Raw genomic sequence first — 19784 nt, forward strand, 5'->3', positions numbered from 1 at the left:
TTTATCCAAATAAACTATCCTTTTTTATAATTTGAGTTGATGTAAATAATCATAATGCAAATAAATAGCCAGAATTCCTCAACCATTGATTTCTTCCCATATACAATATTAATAAAAAGTTTTTTTTTTTAAGATTAGGTTAGGATGTGATAGATGATAAATTGTGAATTATAACTCACATGACTATTTAAGAATAAAACAATACATATGTGAATAAAACATTTCAAAATATATTATTAATAAAGGTAACATAAAAGGATTAAATATATTCCTTGCTTCCTTGAAAAATGGAAATTGTTTTTTTTTTACAGAGAATAGAATTTTGCGCGAGAGACTTGTACAAAGTAAAGTCTCGACCCCACCATTATTTATCTCTTGAGAAACAATGGGGTTCCAGTAAAGCGCGAGAATAAGTAACCGAAAAGTCGCAAGAAAGAAATCCATGGCCCTCCTCTCTATGAACTCTCCATTTGGCGGTCCCTCCTCCTCCTCCTCCTCAGCAGCAACCCCCTCCCTCGCACCTCAGGCGAACAGAGATCGGAAAATGCATTCCGCAGAGCAGTTGGTGCTAGATCTCAGCAATCCCGACCTTAGAGAGGACGCGCTTCTCGAGCTATCCAAGGTATTTTGCTATCCTCCATTATCCCTCTCCTCTCCTGTCTACCTATTAATTATTCTGCATGGACTCATGGAGACTCTATTTATTATGTACGTGCTGCCTGCTGCTCCTCATTTATTTGTTCTATTAAAAAACTTACAGCTTGCTTAGAGTGATAATTATTTCATGTCACGTAGATTTGTAAGGATGGAAATTGGAAGATAGGTCATGCTACTTGCTAGGGATGCATATATACTATGGAGATTCCTATTTTCTTTTTGTCACTTACTAATTAAGATAGGGACTGAACTCCCTCACTACATATATATAATAAGCACCTCAACTCATGAAGAACTTCCTTCACCCACCCCGATTGTCTGAAAGTCAGAAAGTTTGTAATTCCATTAAAATGCATTTTTGTCCCTTCAACCTGGCTACTGGAATATTACATTATTTTGTATCTGTTTGTTTAGAAAAGGGAGCTTTTTCAAGATTTGGCTCCACTGTTGTGGAACTCCTTTGGTACCATGGCAGCACTGTTGCAGGTGTGTTATATCCTAATACTAGCAATCATAATTCATATACATACTTGTAACTTGTTCATATATTATTATAGCGCTCAGTTTCTACTTACGTCTTTCTTTTCTTAATGTAAAGTTGACCTTCAAAGCAAAAACAAAAATATTATTTACACCTACTTTCGACTTCCCTTCTTAATAAACTTTGCTTCACTTTTCATAAAGGATGGCTTCAAAGCTTTCTTTGTGTACTTGTTTTCATAGTCATGCATTATCTTTTATATTTCTGTGAGATTAACTACTGTGTATAAATTCGATTACTTTACAATTTATCTATATCAATAACATGATAGCTTACCCTTTCACAGTCAAATGGTTAATGCTAGAATTCCTCATTTCCAGGAAATAGTTTCCATCTACCCTGTCTTGTCACCTCCAAACCTTACCCCTGCACAGTCAAACCGAGTTTGCAATGCCCTTGCTCTCCTTCAGGTATGCATATAATGGTAGTTCCATATAGTAATTCCTGAATATTTGATTGGTTTATCAGCTCACGTGAACAATCTTAATTTTCAAAGTCAGCATTGCAGAAGTAATGTAATTCATGGTTGCAATGCCAGATTTCTTTAGTCAATATTCTTGTTTTTATTGTCAGAAATGTAAATATAATCCAGACTGCATTTTTCTGCAGTGTGTGGCTTCTCATCCAGAGACTAGGATGATGTTCCTTAATGGTAATGTTTCTATATCACTATCGTTTGATTGCCGAGTTATTTTTTTTAAAAGGGCTCAACTTTTCATTGATAAAAATAAAAGAGCGCTAGATGCGTTCAGATTGATTGCCAAGTTCTGTTTCTGTGAACTTTAAGCATCCAGCATTTTAATGATACATTTACACATTTAGGGAATAACGTTGTGAAGGCCTTCCATGTTGGATCATTGATTATGAGATTGATAAACTAAAGATCAAATCTTCGATATACTGTAGTAAGTTAGAGAGATGAACTTACCTATATGATAGCAGTTCCTACTCAGTTAGATGGGAAAGCCATGTGATAAGGAAACTATGCACTTTTCATGGTTTTGTTGAATTACCTAGTAAGGCACTAAGAAAATAGCAAGCTTGTCCTAATTATTTGTTGCAATTCTTGCAGCACACATTCCTTTGTATCTGTACCCATTTCTTAATACAACAAGCAAATCAAGGCCATTCGAGTTCTTGAGGCTCACTAGCCTAGGCGTCATTGGTGCTTTAGTGAAGGTACCACCTCCTGCTGTGTTTATTTCCTCTTTACCTATTTGGATTCTGCTACTGATGCTGATTTCCCAACAACTTAAGGGTTTCTTCTAGCCAAAAATTCTCATTAATATCAATAGCACCATCTATCACATTCTTAAGCTAGTATCTATTAAAAGATCCTTATATGCAGACAGACTCATTTGTTGAGTACTTCAACCATGTGCACTTGAACATGATAAAACATTTACTATAAGCACTAGAAAGATTTATTAAGTGTCTGAGGTCGGGATCCCCTCAGCTAGAAGGCTCAAAGGTCCTTTGTTGAGTTAACCCTCCTCAATATAGGCCTTTTCCCTATGACAGTACAAAAGAATTGCAATGTCATCCTTTTTATTATACAGAAAATCACACCTTTTATTATTCCTCATATCCCAACATTGTAGTTTTGATCTAATATCCCCATACCTAACTAGCTTATGTTGCCTTCACTTACCATGCTATGTGACACTTTCTGATTGGGGTTGGGAATTCTTCCTACCATTTTTAAAAAGCCCCTATAAGCTCTGGCTGAGAGAAGCCACCATTCTTCACGCACATATGTATATGTATTTTTTTTGCTTGCTTCAATCACCTTTTTGATGTACCTTCTCTTTTTATAAGAGATATTTCAAAAGTAATGTCTTCTCTTTTACAGGTAGATGATACAGATGTCATTAGTTTCCTTCTGTCAACTGAAATCATTCCTCTGTGCCTACGGACAATGGAGATGGGTAGCGAATTGTCAAAAACAGTTGAGTGTTGTTCTTCATATTCACCCCAAACACTAAAACTAAAAGTGAAGAACCTTTTGACAGCCAATTTGTCACTTTTTATGGCATATCCTTCAGTAAAATGTATTATCTATCTCTTAATTTGTGAAGTGTCATTGGAAGTCAATGAAAAAAAAGGAGAGATACTGTTTTCAGAGAGCATATAAATTTTAGTGAAAAAAGCCATACTGATAAATAAAGCAGTTATGGGTGTTATGGGTGTTGTGCAGGTTGCAACATTTATTGTTCAAAAAATTCTGTTGGACGAGATGGGATTGGACTACATATGCACCACAGCAGAGCGGTTCTTTGCAGTGGGTAGGGTCTTGGCAAATATGGTAGCGGTGCTTGCTGAACAGCCATCCTCACGCCTTCTCAAACATATTATTCGTTGTTACCTTCGACTGTCAGATAATGCAAGGTCTGACAAATATTTAAGAACAAAAGAAACATTAGTCCTTCCTTCCTTCCTTTATTGTCTTGTTGTTACTACTACTAACTAAAGGAATGGGATGGGATATGGTCATTGATTAAAAATGGATGTTGCAGGGCCTGTGATGCGTTGAGAAGTTGCCTTCCTGACATGTTAAGAGATAATACATTCAATAGTTGTCTCAGGGTAAGAGTTCACATCTTTTAAGTTCATTAGCACCATAGAGTTGGTTGGTCGGTCTATTATCTTTTAGCTCAGTTGGATTCAAATTTGCCTAAAACTTTGATAAAAATAAAAATAAATTCACGTGCTCGAAAAAGGCTTGATTTGCTAATAGCACTGTTTATGATCACTAGCCTTCAATCAAACCAAACCAAACCAAATAATCCAGATTCCATTCCCTCACTCACTTAAACAAACCCTTCCTTAACATTTTACTGCTAAATTAGGATGGGTATTTTAAAACTAAAATTTCTGAATATTTTATTTTTGTGTAATTTGTAGGATGACCCAACAAGTAGGAAATGGCTACTTCAATTGCTTCACAATGTAGAGGGGCCTAGGGCAGCTCTACCAGCTGGTGGAGGGTTTGAACATCTCCTTGTCAACTGATATGTGATGATGGTTAAGGTTAAGAGCGATAATTTGGTGATATCGTCTTCCTGAGATTTTTGCCTATTATTAGACAAAGAAAAACAAAATAGGGTTTTGGAAAGCTTGTATCATGGCTAACTAACTAAAAGAATTAGCCTACAATATGGGGTTATGATTATTTCTATCTTTTCATTTAATTGTGGGGGTATATCTGAATATTCATTGGTATGGTTTCTATATCAAACAAACAAAGTTGTTCTTGAGCTCTCATATTCTTTTGATATCTATATATATATAATGATGCTTAATTTTTAAAGTGTTTGGATTGTCGGGTCGAGAGCTGTGGTTAATTTAGATACTTGGGTCGGATTGTGGGTTTACCCGTTTTTAAATTTAAAACGGTTAAAAATAAAATTAAAAATGCTAGAGGTATGTTTCGAACTTGCAACCTAACAAAACAAGTACAACTCTTTAACCAACTAGACTACAAAGACTTTATATTTTAAATTCAACACCAAATTTGATAAACGCGGGACGTTTTAACATTAATATAAGTTCAACTTTTTAACTAACTAATCTATATATATATATATAATGATGCTTAATTTTTAAAGTGTCCGAATTGCCGGTTCGAGAGCTGTGGTTAATTTGGATACTTGGGTCGGATTGTGGGTTTACCCGTTTTTAAATTTAAAACAGTTAAAATAAAATTAAAAATGCTAGAGGTATGTTTCAAACTTGCAACCTAACAAAACAAGTACAACTCTTTAACCAACTAGGCTACAAAGACTTTATATTTTAAATTCAACACCAAATTTGATAAACGCGGGACGTTTTAACATTAATATAAGTTCAACTTTTTAACTAACTAATCTATATATATATATATATAATGATGCTTAATTTTTAAAGTGTCCGGATTGTCGGGTCGAGAGCTGTGGTTAATTTGGATACTTGGGTCGGATTATGGGTTGACCCGTTTTTAAATTTAAAACGGTTAAAAATAAAATTAAAAATGCTAGAGGTATGTTTCGAACTTGCAACCTAACAAAACAAGTACAACTCTTTAACCAACTAGGCTACAAAGACTTTATATTTTAAATTCAACACCAAATTTGATAAACGCGAGACGTTTTAACATTAATATAAGTTCAACTTTTTAACTAACTAATCTATATATATATAATGATGCTTAATTTTTAAAGTGTCCGGATTGCCGGGTCGAGAGCTGTGGTTAATTTGGATACTTGGGTCGGATTGTGGGTTTACCCGTTTTTAAAATTAAAACGGTTAAAAATAAAATTAAAAATGCTAGAGGTATGTTTCGAACTTGCAACCTAACAAAACAAGTACAACTCTTTAACCAACTAGGGTACAAAGACTTTATATATTAAATTCAAACACCAAATTTGATAAATGCGGGACGTTTTAATATTAATATAAGTTCAACTTTTTAACTAACTAATATATAATGATGTTGAGTAAATGGATACTTGGGTCGGATTATGTGTTGACCCACCCATAAATTTAAAACGGTTAAAAATAAAATTAAAAATGTTATCCGTAATTTTTTTCACGGTTTTTTATATTATTAATCGTGCAAATGCACGGGCTAAATGCTAGTTTTGTAATAATGATTGTATTACCTGTATTGTCCTTGCACCAAAGCATATATATATATATATATATTTTTTTTAACCCAGAGAAATATTTATCTAAAATACAAATTTAAACATATATATATAATAATAATAATAATAATAATAATATACTATTATTTTATTTTATAAATAATTAATTATAATTTTTTAGATATTAAATATTAAATAATATTTGTAAAAAAATAAAAAAAAATATGAGTTTGGAGATTCACAACTAAAAGTTATTATAAAAATAAGGAAATTAATAGATTAAATTATAAAAAATTCAGAATGAATAAATTAAATAATAAATAATAATGAGAAAATAAAAAAAATAATACATACAAATGTAATATAAAAAAAGAAATTAAAAAATAATTATTTCTTACTTTTTTATTTACTTATTTTTTTTTTAAATTAAAATTTAAAATTATATATTAATAAAAACTTATAGAAACTAATCATATTCATATAATTTATTTTAAAATAAATTATTTAAGTAATTTATTAATATTTAAAATAAAGTTAATAATAAAAAATATTAAGTATAAAAAAATAAAAAAAATAATGAGTTATATAGTATTGATAATTTATAAAAAAAAACAATAATATATATTTAATAAAATAGATTACACATATTAACCAGAATAAGCTGGAATAAAAGGGAAATTTGACGAAATGACCTTAAAAACCGGGTTATTTGACCTCGTGGAAATTTGATAATTTAATTGCGCTCGTGGTGATTTTATTTTTTTTGGACGATTTTGCCCTTGTCGCGAAACGCTAAGTCACTTAGCGTTTCGCGAAGTGACGATATGTGAAATGTCCAGATTACCTTTACTATTTAATATAACCTCCGTACTTTTTTTTTCATTTCTTTTCTTCTCCTTCTCTCTCTTCCCGCTCTTCTCCTCCTTCTCTCTAAACTCTAGTGGCGGCGGCGAACTCGTCGGAGATCTCAGCGGCGAAGTTCGTTCGAAATCCACTATGAGCTCGACGACGTGCACGAGCACTGTTCCAATAGGTACGTCTATTTGAAGCATGTTTTATTGATGTTCGGTTTCTGAGATTGATTAAGGTTTACTTCCCGTTTCGCTAAGTGCCTTACGATTCGCGAAGGCCTTCCCGTTTCGCTTAGTGCCTAACGATTCGCGAAGGCCTTCCCGTTTCGCTAAGTTCCTAGCGATTCGCGAAGTATTAATTATCCGTCTCTAAATCAAATCATGTTTTTTTATTGCAGCTGAAGTTTTCGTTTTCTATAATGAAGAGTGGAAACTTGATGCTGATGGAATACTGTATTTTGATGCATCTTCAATCAAAACATTTGATCTACCCCAAAGTACTCGTTATGCTGAATTACTTGATATACTCTACGATAGACTTAATCTCTAGATATCAACATACGATTTAGTGCTCCAAGTGAAGTATGATATTCCGAATATCAGAAATCCAAAACCTGTTTTTATTGATAATGACGGGGATTTGAACACATATCTATCACGCTTGATTTTGGGTCGAACAGTGTCACCATTGTGTGTATCTGTAGTGGAGAAGTCAGCGTTTACTAAAGAAAAGATACCACTACTTACATACCCAACTCAAGAAAGTATACTACCACCACAACTTACTCAGAAATTTGTTCCACCTGTTGTACCCTTGGAATTCTTTGTTGAAAGTCAAAATGAAGCCGGAGAAACCTCTTTGCCTCACATCCCACTTACTCAGGACTTGCATGTTAATAGTGGTGAAAAAGCATCAATACCTATACAACCAAGTGCAAGAAGATCATTATTGGGTACACCAACTAGTGCAAGAAAGGCATCAAATGGTACACCAACAAGTGCAAGAAGATCATCAATGGGTACACCATCTAGTGCAAGACGATCTTCAATGGGTACACCATCGACAGACCCGACAGACACATCACCGCCAGACCCCACATTTGCGATGGCATTAACTAGTGAAACCGTATTGGAAGTCGGTTCGTTGTTTGAAAATAAAAAAGAACTTCAACTTGCTCTATATAAATATGCGATGGCCAATCATTTTGAATTCAAAGTGGAGAAGTCAAGAAAAAATCTTTGGGAACTCAAATGTTTGGATGAGACATGCAAGTGGAGCTTGCGGGCTGTGAAAGGTAAGTTTTCTAAGATGTTTGAGATCCGGACATTTGAGCATCAACACTCATGCTCAGTTTTGTCGAGGCCCAAGAAAAAAATGCAAACACCAGCATGGGTTATTGGGCAGTGCGTGAAGAGCAAGTACATGGACCATCATCATAACCAATTGCCTAAGAAAATAATTGAAGACATGCAGACAACTTATGGGATATTTTTGACTTATAATAAGGCATGGAGGGCAAGGGAAAATGCTTTAATAGCGGTGCGAGGAACGGTAGAGGATTCCTATGGAATACTGCCATCATACCTTTACATGTTGGAGAAGTGTAATCCTGGTACCATAACCGACATACAGACAGACGAGCTCGGCCACTTCAAGTATATGTTCATGTCCCTAGGCCTGTCAATTAGGGGTTTTAAATCCTTTTGCCGTCCTGTATTATGTGTTGATGCTAGTTTTCTTAAGCACAAGGTGGGTGGTCAATTATTGGTGGCTATTGCATTGGATGCGAATGAGCAACTATATCTTGTCGCATTCAGCGTTGTTGATTCAGAGAATAATAACTCCTGGACTTATTTCATGCAAAAACTGAGAGACGCAATTGGATTAGTTGATGATCTCGTCTTTGTATCCGACAGACACCTAAGCATCGCTAATGCCTTGTGTGCTGTTTTCCCAGAAGCAGACCACGGTGCGTGCACATATCACATAAAGACGAATATTGTGGCCAAATTCAAAAGTGATAAGTGTCATGCGGAGTTTGATTCGGCTTCAAGGGCATACACTGTCCACGAATTTAATCGGTGGTTTGAGAAGATCAAGGTTAAAGATCACAGGATTGCTGCCTATTTGGAAGAAATTGGGTTCCAAAGATGGAGTAGAGCATTTTTTCCCGGTAAGCGATACAATCAACTCACAAGCAATTATGCTGAGAGTTTCAATAGTCAGAGCAGGGAAGCCAGAAAGTATCCCATTTCAGAAATGGCTGAGTATTTAAGATTCACAATACAACAATGGTTTAACGATAGAAGAGAAAGAGCGTCTAATCACGAAGAAATTTTATCTCCAAATTATGAGAAGGTGTTACGTGAGGGATACGAGAAGGCCAGATTCTATACAGTCCAATCGCTTAACCGATTCGAGTTTTATGTGCATGACAATCAGTCACATTTCAAAGTCAATTTGAAAGACATGAACTGCACTTGTAGAGTATTCGAAGTTTCGGGTCTTCCTTGTACGCATGCAATGGCTGCTGCCCGTAGTCGGAATTTGGTTTCTTATGACTTCTGTTCAAGGTATTAATATCTAGCTCACGTGTTCATTCTGTTTAACCAATTAATAATTCGTTATATTTTCCCTACACACAGGTATTACACAACTGAGTGTTGGATAAATTCATATGCCGAGACATGTTATCCTCCCGGTGATGAAGAAAATTGGGATGTTCCCGAACATATCAAGCAACGTTCGTGTCTTAAACCAAATGTGAAGGTTAAGAAAGGCAGGCCACAAACAAAGCGTAGGTCATCCCAGGGTGAGGTCCGTAAGGTCCCGAGACGATGCAGCTCATGTGCTGGGCTTGGACATAATAGGGCAACATGCAAAGCAGTGATGCCTGCACCCTCTACTGCACGAGCTTCATCATCTAAGCAGCATGACTCATCATCTCAACAATATGAACCTTTAGCTTGATAGATACTATGTTGTAATATATGTTGTTAATTGAACTATGGTACTGGTAAGATACTATGCGTAAGATACTATGTTGTTAATTCAGGTTTAATGTTTATGTTGTATGTTCTAGTAGTAGTATATGAGTATTAACTTAGCGAAACGGGAGGCACTTAGCGAATCGGGAGGTACCTAGCGAATCGAAGAGTACTAACTTAGCGAAACGAAGGCTACTAACTTAGCGAAACGAAGAGTACTTGACGAAACGAAGGCTACTAACTTATCTTTTTTGTAGGTTGAAGGGTCAATTTACAATACATCAATTTACACAAAATAATTTACAATACATCATCCAACTTCCAAAATATTCATCAAGGTTTACAATACATCAAAATAAGTTATCCAATTTACACAAAATAATGTTTAAGGTTCCATAATCTGATGGAATAATCGGACCGACATCTTCTGCCTAAAAAACCCCATGTTTTCTGAGGTCACATTGTGCACGGGTTAATTAGCGGTCAAGTGTTCCATATACATTAGCGTGAAGACCCCACAGTCCCCGCTCTCTGTTGCCCGTGGGACTTCTCCAACCTTAGCAGCAGCGGTTTTCACTTTGGGGTGTGGTAACCGTTTGTAAGTCATTGGTTGGATGGGGCATTCGAAGTTGAAATTAGGATACCTTACCCTCTCACCAGGAGTGATTGTCTTTGCGAATATAAATGGAATCATGTCGCAGAAGGGTTTCAAATAAGGATCCAGATTCTTATAAAGATAGGCATCACAGTCGTACACGTCAATGCGGTACTTTTGAAGACGTGCTACACACAAAATCCAGTGTTTCTGGTTAATGTTCACAGGCATGTAGACATCGTCAATTGTTGACCATTCTGGCATATATCTATGTGGTGATTCCATGTAATAGTCTTTGAATTCGGCGACTGGATAGTTAGCAGGATCCTTAATAAAAGTCATGTGCTCTCGCCTGATTCTGTCCGCCAATAAGCAATTCCCAATTGCCACATGTGAATTTTTATATGTCTTGGGATAGTAGGAAATTCTTTTCCGCAAAAGATGGCAGAATGCATCGATTTCCTGCACAATGGGAGCATACAACATACATTCAGTATATATCAAACAACATTGACTAAGTACTTAGCGAAACGAAGAGTACTTAGCGAAACGAGAGGTACTTAGCGAATCGATAAGTACTTGGCGAAACGACAAGTACTTTTCGAAACGATGAGTACTTGGCGAAACGATGAGTATTAATGAATAATGAATTGATTTGCACGACTTACAGTGTCTTCAAGCCATGTCAACCTTGTTAAAACTCTAACAAACACTTCCTTCTTTGCTTGGCAAGTATGTACATCCGTTGTCAAATTATCGGTTTCTGGATCATCCAACCACGCCTTTACTTTATCCAGCAGCTCATCTTCAAATTTTTGAAGGTGATTCACTTTCATAGGATCCTTTGTCTTGGGCATTTTTGACAAGGAAGGGTTGGTGTACGAGTCATCTTTTTTCGGCTTCCTCACTATCCTCCCATAATTTCCTTTAGGAGAAGTATTGTATAACTGGAAATCATCATTGTCATCATTGTCACCATTTGTCTGTGCCTTCACATCCACACTCTTCTCATCCTTCACCTTCACTTTCAAATCCTTCACCTTCAGTTTCAGATCAACCTCCACATCATCCACCTTAGCCACACCATCCAGCTTCTCACCGTCCTCCACTTTAGCCTCAACCTCCATCTTTACGTCCTCCACCTTCGCATCGTTGTCTTTTCGTTCATCCTCCACCTTCTCATCATCATCGACCTTCTCATCGTTCTCCACCTTATCCTCATCCATCTTTTCATCATCATCCACCTTCTCATCGGTCTCCACCTTCTGTTCGTCCTCCACCTTCTCACCGTCCTCTTTTTGTTCATCCTCCACCTTCTCATTGTCCTCCTTTACATCGTCTTTCTTCCCATCATCTCCCACAGTCTCCTGCATCGCTATCATCTCCTACAAAATAGACAAAATTCTGGTCAGTACAAACTTAGCGAATCGACAAGTACTTTGCGAAACGAAAAGTACTAACTTAGCGAATCGACAAGTACTTTGCGAAACGAAAAGTACTAACTTAGCGAAACGAAAAGTACTAACTTAGAGAATCGACAAGTACTTTGCGAAACGAAAAGTACGCAGAATACCTCTTTCTTCTCCTCCTCCTGTTCAACCTTGCTCTTCTCAACTTCGACATCCTTCTTAGAATCCTTAACCTGCAAAATAGGTACTGGTCAGATCAGATATGTACTTAGGGAAATGAAATGTAAAGTGCAAAATTCAATATCTCCATACCTCAGTAGTCTTTTCCTCTTCGACCTTCACAGCCTTCTTAGAATCCTTCTTCTTACTCTTATTCTTCTTTATATTCTCCTCCATATCATCTAATCTGGTTAATAATATGGACATCCTTTTGTTGGATTTTTCTAACAACTGTTTGGACATATTAAAAACCATCTTCTTGAACGACTCAAGGTGAGTTTGTTGAGTTTCTTGGATTGTGATTTTTAGCTCTTTGATGAGCTCTGTTTTCATCTTTTTCATCTCCTCTTTCATCTGTATTTTCAGCTCCTCCTTCATCTCATTAAAATCACATCCAACAGTAGATGTTGGAGCCCGAGGAGAAGGTGTGTCAGCCCGAGGACTTGAGGTCGCGGAGGGGGGAGTAAGAATGCGGGCCAAAATCGATTCATAAGCAAGCTTCTTCTTCAAGTTGGCTGCTTCTTTAAGAGTAGCATCAGCCTTTCTCTTCCTCGTGGCAGGTTTGGGGGGAATCGGAGTAACTTCTTCATGTTCACTTTCTTCATCTTCATCAAAATCATCTTTTATTACCTTCCCATCAGTAAATTCCTCAAAAAAATCATCAGCTGTCTCGTCGATTTTCTCAAATACATCACCACTGTATAACCTCTTCTCCATGGAGGACTCTTCCATCTCAGTCACATCCATGGTCTCTAGGGCAGTCTTTACCTCCATCGATGTGTTTTTCCTGTTGGAATGATAGAGTAACAACCTTGGGCGTAGAGGGTCATTAATCTGATTCCTTCTGGCGAATTTAGGGATAAAGTTTTCGATGACCTCATACGTCCACACTTGAAGTGCCAATGCGAACCCATAGATGTTATATGCAAAAGGAGCATAAGGATCTTCAGCTTTCTCCTTCTTGTCAAAAAATGAGGTACAGAGATGTTTCATGTTCTTGTTTAAACCCTTGAGGGTGGCTCTAAAGGTGACCTTCCCCATGGATATTGGAGGAAAGTGTCCTTGTCTTCCACCATGTTGAGTATTTTTGGAAATATAACTCTTTTTGGGTCAAATGTGAATAGGTACTGGCAAATCAGGCATACCAGCCCCATCTTGAATGCATCTTCTTTGTCTTTGCATTTGAAAAAAGCCTTCTCGAAGTCGCACATTTTCACATTCATGCTCCCTTTAAAGTATTTCACCGAGAGAGGTGGACAACAGCGCAATTTTTCTTGGTCCAACTCAGGATAAACGCCGAAACATAGGCCGGTAACCAACGCATACTCCTTCATACCAAATACAAGCTTTTGCCCATTCACCATGAAAGTTATCTCCTTGGAGTTTGAGCTTAACCTCCTCATCAACATATGATGTACAATAGTTCCTGAGAACTGCAAGAGGGGGGCTGTGAATAATGATCTGAACTGGGTATTGTACACACTCTCCAGAAGATCCATTTCCTCGAACTTATTAACAATCTTCTTCAGGGTGAGGGCACTTTTCCACGAAACCCGACCGGGAAACTCAGTAACAGTTGTTTCTGCCATCTACAAAAGGAAACAACATCATAAAAAATGTTAGAAAAAACACATACAACGTAAGAACTTAGCGAATCAGGAGGTACCTCTCGATTCGTTAAGTACCTCCCGATTCGCTAAGTACTTAGCGAATCCGGAGGTACTTAGCGAATCAGGAGGCACTTAGCGAATCGAGAGGTACCGAGCGAAACCGTTAACTGAACATAAGACAACATTAACCATACGAAACTAATCAGAAACAAACAATAAACTTAACATGCAAAAACCCTAAACAAAAAATCTGAAACAAACACTTAAACTTAACATGCAAAGACCAAAATCCATAAACAAAAAACCAGAAAATGATCGGCCACCACTAGGTATTTAGCGAATCGCTAGGTACTTACCGAATCGGAAGGTACCTAGCGAAACCTAATGGCAAAAAAAATATACTGAACAGAAACCCTAATGGCAAAAAATATATACTGAACAGAAACACTTAACATTACACTAACATGCAAAAACCACCCATGAACAAAAAAACAGAAAATTATAGGCGGGGAGAAGAATGAACAAACCTTAATGACGAACGAGAAGAAAACAGAAATGATCGGGCTTGACAAGATTCAGTGAAGAGAAAATGGGTTAGAGAGAGAGTCAGGCGGTTGAAATGAAATGTTCTGAAATTTTTGAATATATAAGGTCTAGCGCGTGTGAGTACGCGCGTCTCTTCAACTTCCGTAGCGAGTCGGGAGGTACTTAGCGAATCGGGAGGCACTTAGCGAATCGGGAGACACTTAGCGAATCGGGAGGCACTTAGCGAATCGGGAGGCACTTAGCGAATCGGGAAGTACTTAGCGAATCGGGAGGTACTTAGCGAATCGGGAGGTACTTAGCGAATCGCGAGGTCAACGAGCTCCAGCTAAGAGAGGATGGTTTGAATACGTTTTCGCTACTATATTTTAATAACGAAATCGAATTCAAACCATTCTCCTAGCTGGAGCTCGTAGTACTTAGCGAATCGTCAAGTACAAAATTTTTTATTGGTTTCATAGGTAATCTATCTCGTTTGACAAGGTATCAACAACAAAGTCATGGTTTTGAAAAGAACATGTGTTAACAAAACAAACATTATAATTTTACATGGAAACATTTAGATTCTTCAGAAAATGCCTTTGAAGAAGCTATAATTGAACTCCAGATAAGAGAAAATTGTTTGAAATTTATTTCTTTAGCTTAATGACTAACGAAATCAAAGTCAGCCAATCTTTGCTTATCTGGAGGTCAATGATCAATTCTTCAAAGGCATTTTGTGAAGAATCTAAATGTTTCCAATGTAAAATTAGAAGGTTTGTTTTGTTAACACAGGTTCTCTTCATAACCATGAAGTGATGTAAATATCTTGTCAAATGAAGTTCATGATTAACTATAAATAACAAAAAATCTTGACACTTAGCGAATCGCGAGGTACTACTTAGTGAAACGGTAAGTCCGTAGTGAAACGGTAAGTACGTAGCGAAACGGTAAGTCCGTAGCGAAACGGTAAGCAGATCTGAAACGGAAATATGAACGAATAATCAGACAGAGACTTTCTGCAAATATGAACGAATCAGACAGAGATTTTCTGCAAATATGAATAATAACCTAACGAAATGCTCAATCATGAACCAATATGAACCATATAACAAATAAGAATCAACAAATACGACCAAAACGAAATATGAAAAGGTTTTTGAAATGAAGAAAATGTAAACAAGAACATAACTGTTTATCACACATGAAATGAAGATCTACCTCGACGACCTTCAAATAGTTAGAATCGGAGACCTGCACATAAACCCTAGAATCCGAAACCTGCATGCAAAATAGATTTAGGGTTAGAAATCGACAATAGATAAACATAAATGAATTAGTTAGGTTAGAAGAGCTTGTAAATCTGATCTATATAGATTTGTATGGTCGCCGTCGTCGCCGGCCGAAGGAGAGAATTGGAGAAGAGAGAGAAAGAAATTTAAGGAAATGAAAATATTTGAGTATTTATACAAACCCCTGATCCACTTCGCGACAAGGGCAAAATCGTATAAAAAAAAATAGAGCACCACGAGCGCAATTAAATTATCAAATTTCCACCAGGTCAAATAATTCGGTTTTTAAGATCATTTCGTCAAATTTCCCGAATAGAACTAACCCAAAAAAGAAAAGGTCTGAAGGGTGGTGTACAGTATTATGCAATTGTGGAAATAAACTGCTGGAATAATAAATATATAAAATTAGTTGTGGTAGAGGAGCCAGCCAGTCAGTCAGTCAGAGTCTAAAATTGATTGAGTGGGCCGTCTAAAATATAATAAATAATTGTATGATGGTCATAGTCCGTAGCTTAATGGCCGCATCTTCAAATTCCAATGGACCACCCGAAACCCAACATGCATGACCACAAATTAGAGAATATTCTTTTACCGGATAAACCCTTCAATCTCTTTTTTTATTTATTTATTTAGAATAAATAAATAGAATCTGCGCCTCTCTCTTTTTCTCTGTCTTTCTTCTATTAATCTCTTTCTCTGCCTCTTCTTCATTTCTTCTTCTTCTGCACCTTTTAACAGTTTTATCGCGTCTCCCTCTCTTTTCTTCTTCTTCTTTTTCGGCCGCCAGGAAGAAAGAGAAAGAGAGACGGAGAGAGAGAGGGGGCTTCGACGAGTTGTTTTCATCATTTTCCGGTCAGTAATTGATACCCCTTCTTCTGTCCAACGCCGCAAGGGTTGTTGTTGTTGTTGTTGTTGTATTATAATCGAAACCAATCCTTTTTGCCGCACGGAGGAGGAGGCCGTGGCGCTTTGCTTTGCCTTGCGAAGAAGGCGGAAGCCCTTCTGACCTCCGGCGGTTCCGTAATTTGTTAGCTCAGAAATGATGCTCAAGATTAAGAGGGTTCCTACCGTTGTCTCCAATTATCAAAAGGAGGATGAAGAAGAAGATGAAGATGAAACTACTCGTAGCCGTGGAGGAGGTTGCGGACGAAATTGCCTCCAGAGTTGTTGTATTTCAGGTACTACTACTACTTACTCGGATTTCTGTATCATGTTTTTAATTAATTAATTAATTAATTGACCCATGAGAAATAACATTATTATTATTATTATTAGGGGGAGCGAAGCTACCTCTCTATGCATTCAGAAGGATGAATAAATTTGAGAAAGATTCTTCTCGTCCTCATTCTACCTTTTTGGATTCTCTTCTCCTTGGGAAGGTAATTTAATTAATTAATCATCTTACTAGCACAAAAAATTTGGTCTCTAGGTTTTGTCCTACCTAACTAACTAACTAACTAAGATAGTTGAATGTGTATTAATTAATTAATTATAGTGGGAAAGCCGTATGCAGAAGGGTCTCTTTCGGTATGATGTGTCTCTCTGTGAAACTAAGGTCTGAGTCTCTTTCAAAACAAAATCATCTATTTCTTTCTTTCTTTCTTTCTTTCTTTCTTTTGCAGCAGCAAAATAATTTTAACTGTTTTGTTTTATATCTGGAATAGGTTATTCCTGGGGAGCATGGCTTCATTGCCCAGTTGAACGAAGGCCGTCATCTACAGAAAAGGCCTACGGAGTTCCGTGTTGACAAGGTTCTGCAGCCGTTTGATGCCAATAAATTCAACTTTACTAAAGTGGGACAAGAGGAATTGATGTTCCAGTTTGAAGCCAGTGAAGAAGAAGAAGATGATGAATCTCACTTCTTCCCCAATGCTCCTATTGACGTTGAGAATTCTCCAAGCGTTGTAGCCATCAATGTATGTATGACTGTGTATATGTATGTATGACTGTGTATATGTGTTGATTTGGGGATTGATTGACTTGACAGTTGACTGACTCCTATATGTTTTTCTTTGTTAAATAATAATAATAATAAAAAAAAAAACAGGTTAGCCCGATTGAATATGGACATGTGTTGTTGATTCCACGCGTGCTAGAGTGCTTGCCTCAGAGGATTGACAGGGAAAGCTTATTGCTTGCTGTATACATGGCAGCAGAAGCTGCAAGCCCTTACTACCGATTGGGATACAACAGCTTGGGTGCATTTGCTACTATCAACCACCTTCACTTTCAGGTTGGTTGGTTGGTTGCCTTTAAATATTTTATAAAATGGATATTCATGAGATTAAGAATGCATGGGTTGGGGTAATACATTTATAACAGGCTTACTACTTGGAGATGTCCTTTCCAATAGAGAAGGCTTCTACGAAGAAGATAAGAAGAATGAATAATAATCGTTGTGGAGTGAGAATAAGTGAGCTGGTTAACTATCCTGTGAGAGGGCTTGTTTATCAGGAAGGAAACAGTATTGAAGATTTATGTAATGCGGTGTCAGATTCGTGCATATGCCTTCAAGAGAACAATATACCTTACAATGTGCTTATAGCTGATTCTGGGAAACGCATATTCATATTGCCACAGGTATAGTAAGTAAAGTGGACTCTTAATTAATTTGTTAATAGAAAAAAAAAAAAAAAAAAAAACACAAATTAAAAGGTAAATAATATTGCAACACACACATGCAGTGTTATGCAGAGAAGCAGGCTCTTGGAGAAGTGAAAGCGGAGCTTTTGGAAACACAAGTGAACCCAGCAGTGTGGGAAATCAGCGGACACATGGTGCTGAAGAGGAGGGAAGACTTTGAGGAGGCGTGTGAGCAAAATGCATGGAGGCTACTGGCAGAGGTGTCCTTATCGGAGGCAAGGTTTGAAGAGGTAAAAGCTCTTATATTTGAAGAAGCAATCTCCCCAATCTCTTCATCATGTGGTGCTGTTGAAGAAGAAGAGCTTGAAACTACTACTACTACTATTGACGATGTGGTGGGGGTGGAGAAAGGAGGAGGAGGAGCTGCTGCTGCTGCTGCTGCAGTGGTACCAGGAGGATCTACTCTAGAATGCCTGGTGCATCAGTAAGAAAGAAACTAAAATATTATATGTCTCTCTTTCTCTCCAAGTAAGTGTGGACTGGACTGGAGTGGAGTAGTAGAGTAATATTAATTATTATTATGCTGTCTTTTTTTTATGATTGATGACTTCCGATTGAGAACACATACATATATGTTCCATTATTATTATTTTAAGATAATCTATCTGCTTGTTTATATGTTTTTCTTCTTCATATTTCATCAATATGATGAATGCAAGAAACATTATCTGAAACTAAACTAGCCTTCCAAACTGTTAGATTGATATGTCAATCCTGTTTTTTGGTTGTGGTTGGCAGGATTTGTTTTTTTGATGAGTAAAATTGAATACCCTTTCACTTTTCAATAAATCCTGCTATGTATTGCTGTTCTCCCTTTACTGCAGTGCACGAAAATAACGTAACCATTTTTAAATGCCAGTATATGAATTTTTAACGTCGAAAAGATTCTCATTTTGTATCAGTCCACATTTTTCCAGATTGAAGGGAACGCATTTAACATTAATTTCTTGAGATTATCGCACCGATAATTTTTTCTTTCGAAAACTCTTTTATTTCTTTCTTTTCATATCGTCCACCACATGAGGAGGATAATTTGTTTCAGTCTTCTGTAATTTTGTTATTATAGTTCCAGTTAATCCATTTTATCCAAAAGTCAACGACATTTACAGGTTTATTTCATTAAAAATAAAGGAGGTTTTATATAAGAGTTCACATGTTCTTTGTAATGTCACGATGAAGAAATATGATAATGATTATTCACTCTTCAAACAAATGTTACACTTAAGGACGACAACGGGTATCATACCTGCCGGGTAGCGAAGTATCCATTCCGGAACCCAATTTTCATTTTACTATCCGGCTATGACGGGTATCTATATTTCTATCTCCATCTCCAATTCATCGGGTACCCAATCTCCAATGAATACCTCATTATCCGTTTAAATATTTATAAGATTGCAGACGTTAAAAAGAAGAAAACTTAATTTTATTAAATAATAAATAACTTTAAAATTAGTAATATTAAAATATTAAAATGACAAATAAAAACATTATTTATATAGATACTTATGTTATAGATGTTGAAAAAGATAACAAATTTGTTGTTTCTAGAGTTAAAAAAAAATTAGAATAAAGATTGAAGAAAAAGAATTAAAGAGTGAATAAAAAAAGTGATAAAGAGAGAAATAATATTTTGTTATTAAAAGAAAAGTTAAAAATGAAGAATAACAAAAAGATAAATAATTTTTTTTTTGAGAATATTCAAATAAAGTTAGAGTGAAATGTGGATATAAACAAAATAAATAATGTATTTATGGTGATGTTATTTGAAATGTCACATTAAGATTTATAAAAAAAAACATTTTATTTTTAATATAGTCGGGTATCATATA

General features: G+C 36.4%; 3 protein-coding genes across 3 annotated transcripts; 2 read left to right on the forward strand and 1 right to left on the reverse strand.

Moving 5' to 3' along the window:
- The first annotated feature begins 385 nt into the window (after positions 1 to 385).
- Positions 386 to 4462, forward strand: LOC124942057 (CCR4-NOT transcription complex subunit 9-like). Its single transcript, XM_047482466.1, has 9 exons — positions 386 to 622; positions 1072 to 1143; positions 1519 to 1608; positions 1808 to 1850; positions 2271 to 2377; positions 3051 to 3146; positions 3396 to 3586; positions 3715 to 3784; positions 4103 to 4462. The coding sequence occupies exons 1-9, from the start codon at positions 443 to 445 to the stop codon at positions 4208 to 4210; spliced, it is 957 nt and encodes a 318-aa protein (XP_047338422.1). The 5' UTR covers positions 386 to 442; the 3' UTR covers positions 4211 to 4462.
- Positions 4463 to 10134: 5672 nt separating this feature from the next.
- Positions 10135 to 13474, reverse strand: LOC124941517. The gene is made up of 5 exons (XM_047481857.1): positions 13403 to 13474; positions 13031 to 13213; positions 11571 to 11642; positions 10926 to 11432; positions 10135 to 10719 (listed from the first exon to the last, which is right to left on the reverse strand). The coding sequence occupies exons 1-5, from the start codon at positions 13472 to 13474 to the stop codon at positions 10135 to 10137; spliced, it is 1419 nt and encodes a 472-aa protein (XP_047337813.1).
- A 2605-nt stretch (positions 13475 to 16079) lies between these two features.
- LOC124942188 (GDP-L-galactose phosphorylase 2-like) lies at positions 16080 to 18568 on the forward strand. Its single transcript, XM_047482646.1, has 7 exons — positions 16080 to 16487; positions 16585 to 16688; positions 16805 to 16864; positions 16974 to 17225; positions 17357 to 17542; positions 17632 to 17889; positions 17994 to 18568. The coding sequence occupies exons 1-7, from the start codon at positions 16349 to 16351 to the stop codon at positions 18378 to 18380; spliced, it is 1386 nt and encodes a 461-aa protein (XP_047338602.1). The 5' UTR covers positions 16080 to 16348; the 3' UTR covers positions 18381 to 18568.
- Positions 18569 to 19784: the final 1216 nt, after the last annotated feature.

The sequence above is a fragment of the Impatiens glandulifera genome, chromosome 6 (assembly GCF_907164915.1).
Source record: "Impatiens glandulifera chromosome 6, dImpGla2.1, whole genome shotgun sequence".
Lineage (NCBI taxonomy): Eukaryota > Viridiplantae > Streptophyta > Magnoliopsida > Ericales > Balsaminaceae > Impatiens > Impatiens glandulifera.

What these genes read in the sequence shown, in the direction of transcription:
- LOC124941517 (XM_047481857.1), bottom strand. Translation starts at nt 13,474, where the DNA reads ATGGCAGAAACAACTGTTACTGAGTTTCCCGGTCGGGTTTCGTGGAAA. An exon ending in CCCTCACCCTGAAGAAGATT is followed by an intron (nt 13,214 to 13,402) that starts GTTAATAAGTTC and finishes TTTGGTATGAAG; the next exon opens with GAGTATGCGTTGGTTACCGG. An exon ending in ATGCATTCAAGATGGGGCTG is followed by an intron (nt 11,643 to 13,030) that starts GTATGCCTGATT and finishes TCTATTTTGTAG; the next exon opens with GAGATGATAGCGATGCAGGA.
- LOC124942188 (XM_047482646.1), top strand. Translation starts at nt 16,349, where the DNA reads ATGATGCTCAAGATTAAGAGGGTTCCTACCGTTGTCTCCAATTATCAA. An exon ending in CAAGCGTTGTAGCCATCAAT is followed by an intron (nt 17,226 to 17,356) that starts GTATGTATGACT and finishes AAAAAAAAACAG; the next exon opens with GTTAGCCCGATTGAATATGG. An exon ending in GCATATTCATATTGCCACAG is followed by an intron (nt 17,890 to 17,993) that starts GTATAGTAAGTA and finishes ACACACATGCAG; the next exon opens with TGTTATGCAGAGAAGCAGGC.
- LOC124942057 (XM_047482466.1), top strand. Translation starts at nt 443, where the DNA reads ATGGCCCTCCTCTCTATGAACTCTCCATTTGGCGGTCCCTCCTCCTCC. An exon ending in GTAGCGAATTGTCAAAAACA is followed by an intron (nt 3,147 to 3,395) that starts GTTGAGTGTTGT and finishes GGTGTTGTGCAG; the next exon opens with GTTGCAACATTTATTGTTCA. An exon ending in CATTCAATAGTTGTCTCAGG is followed by an intron (nt 3,785 to 4,102) that starts GTAAGAGTTCAC and finishes TGTAATTTGTAG; the next exon opens with GATGACCCAACAAGTAGGAA.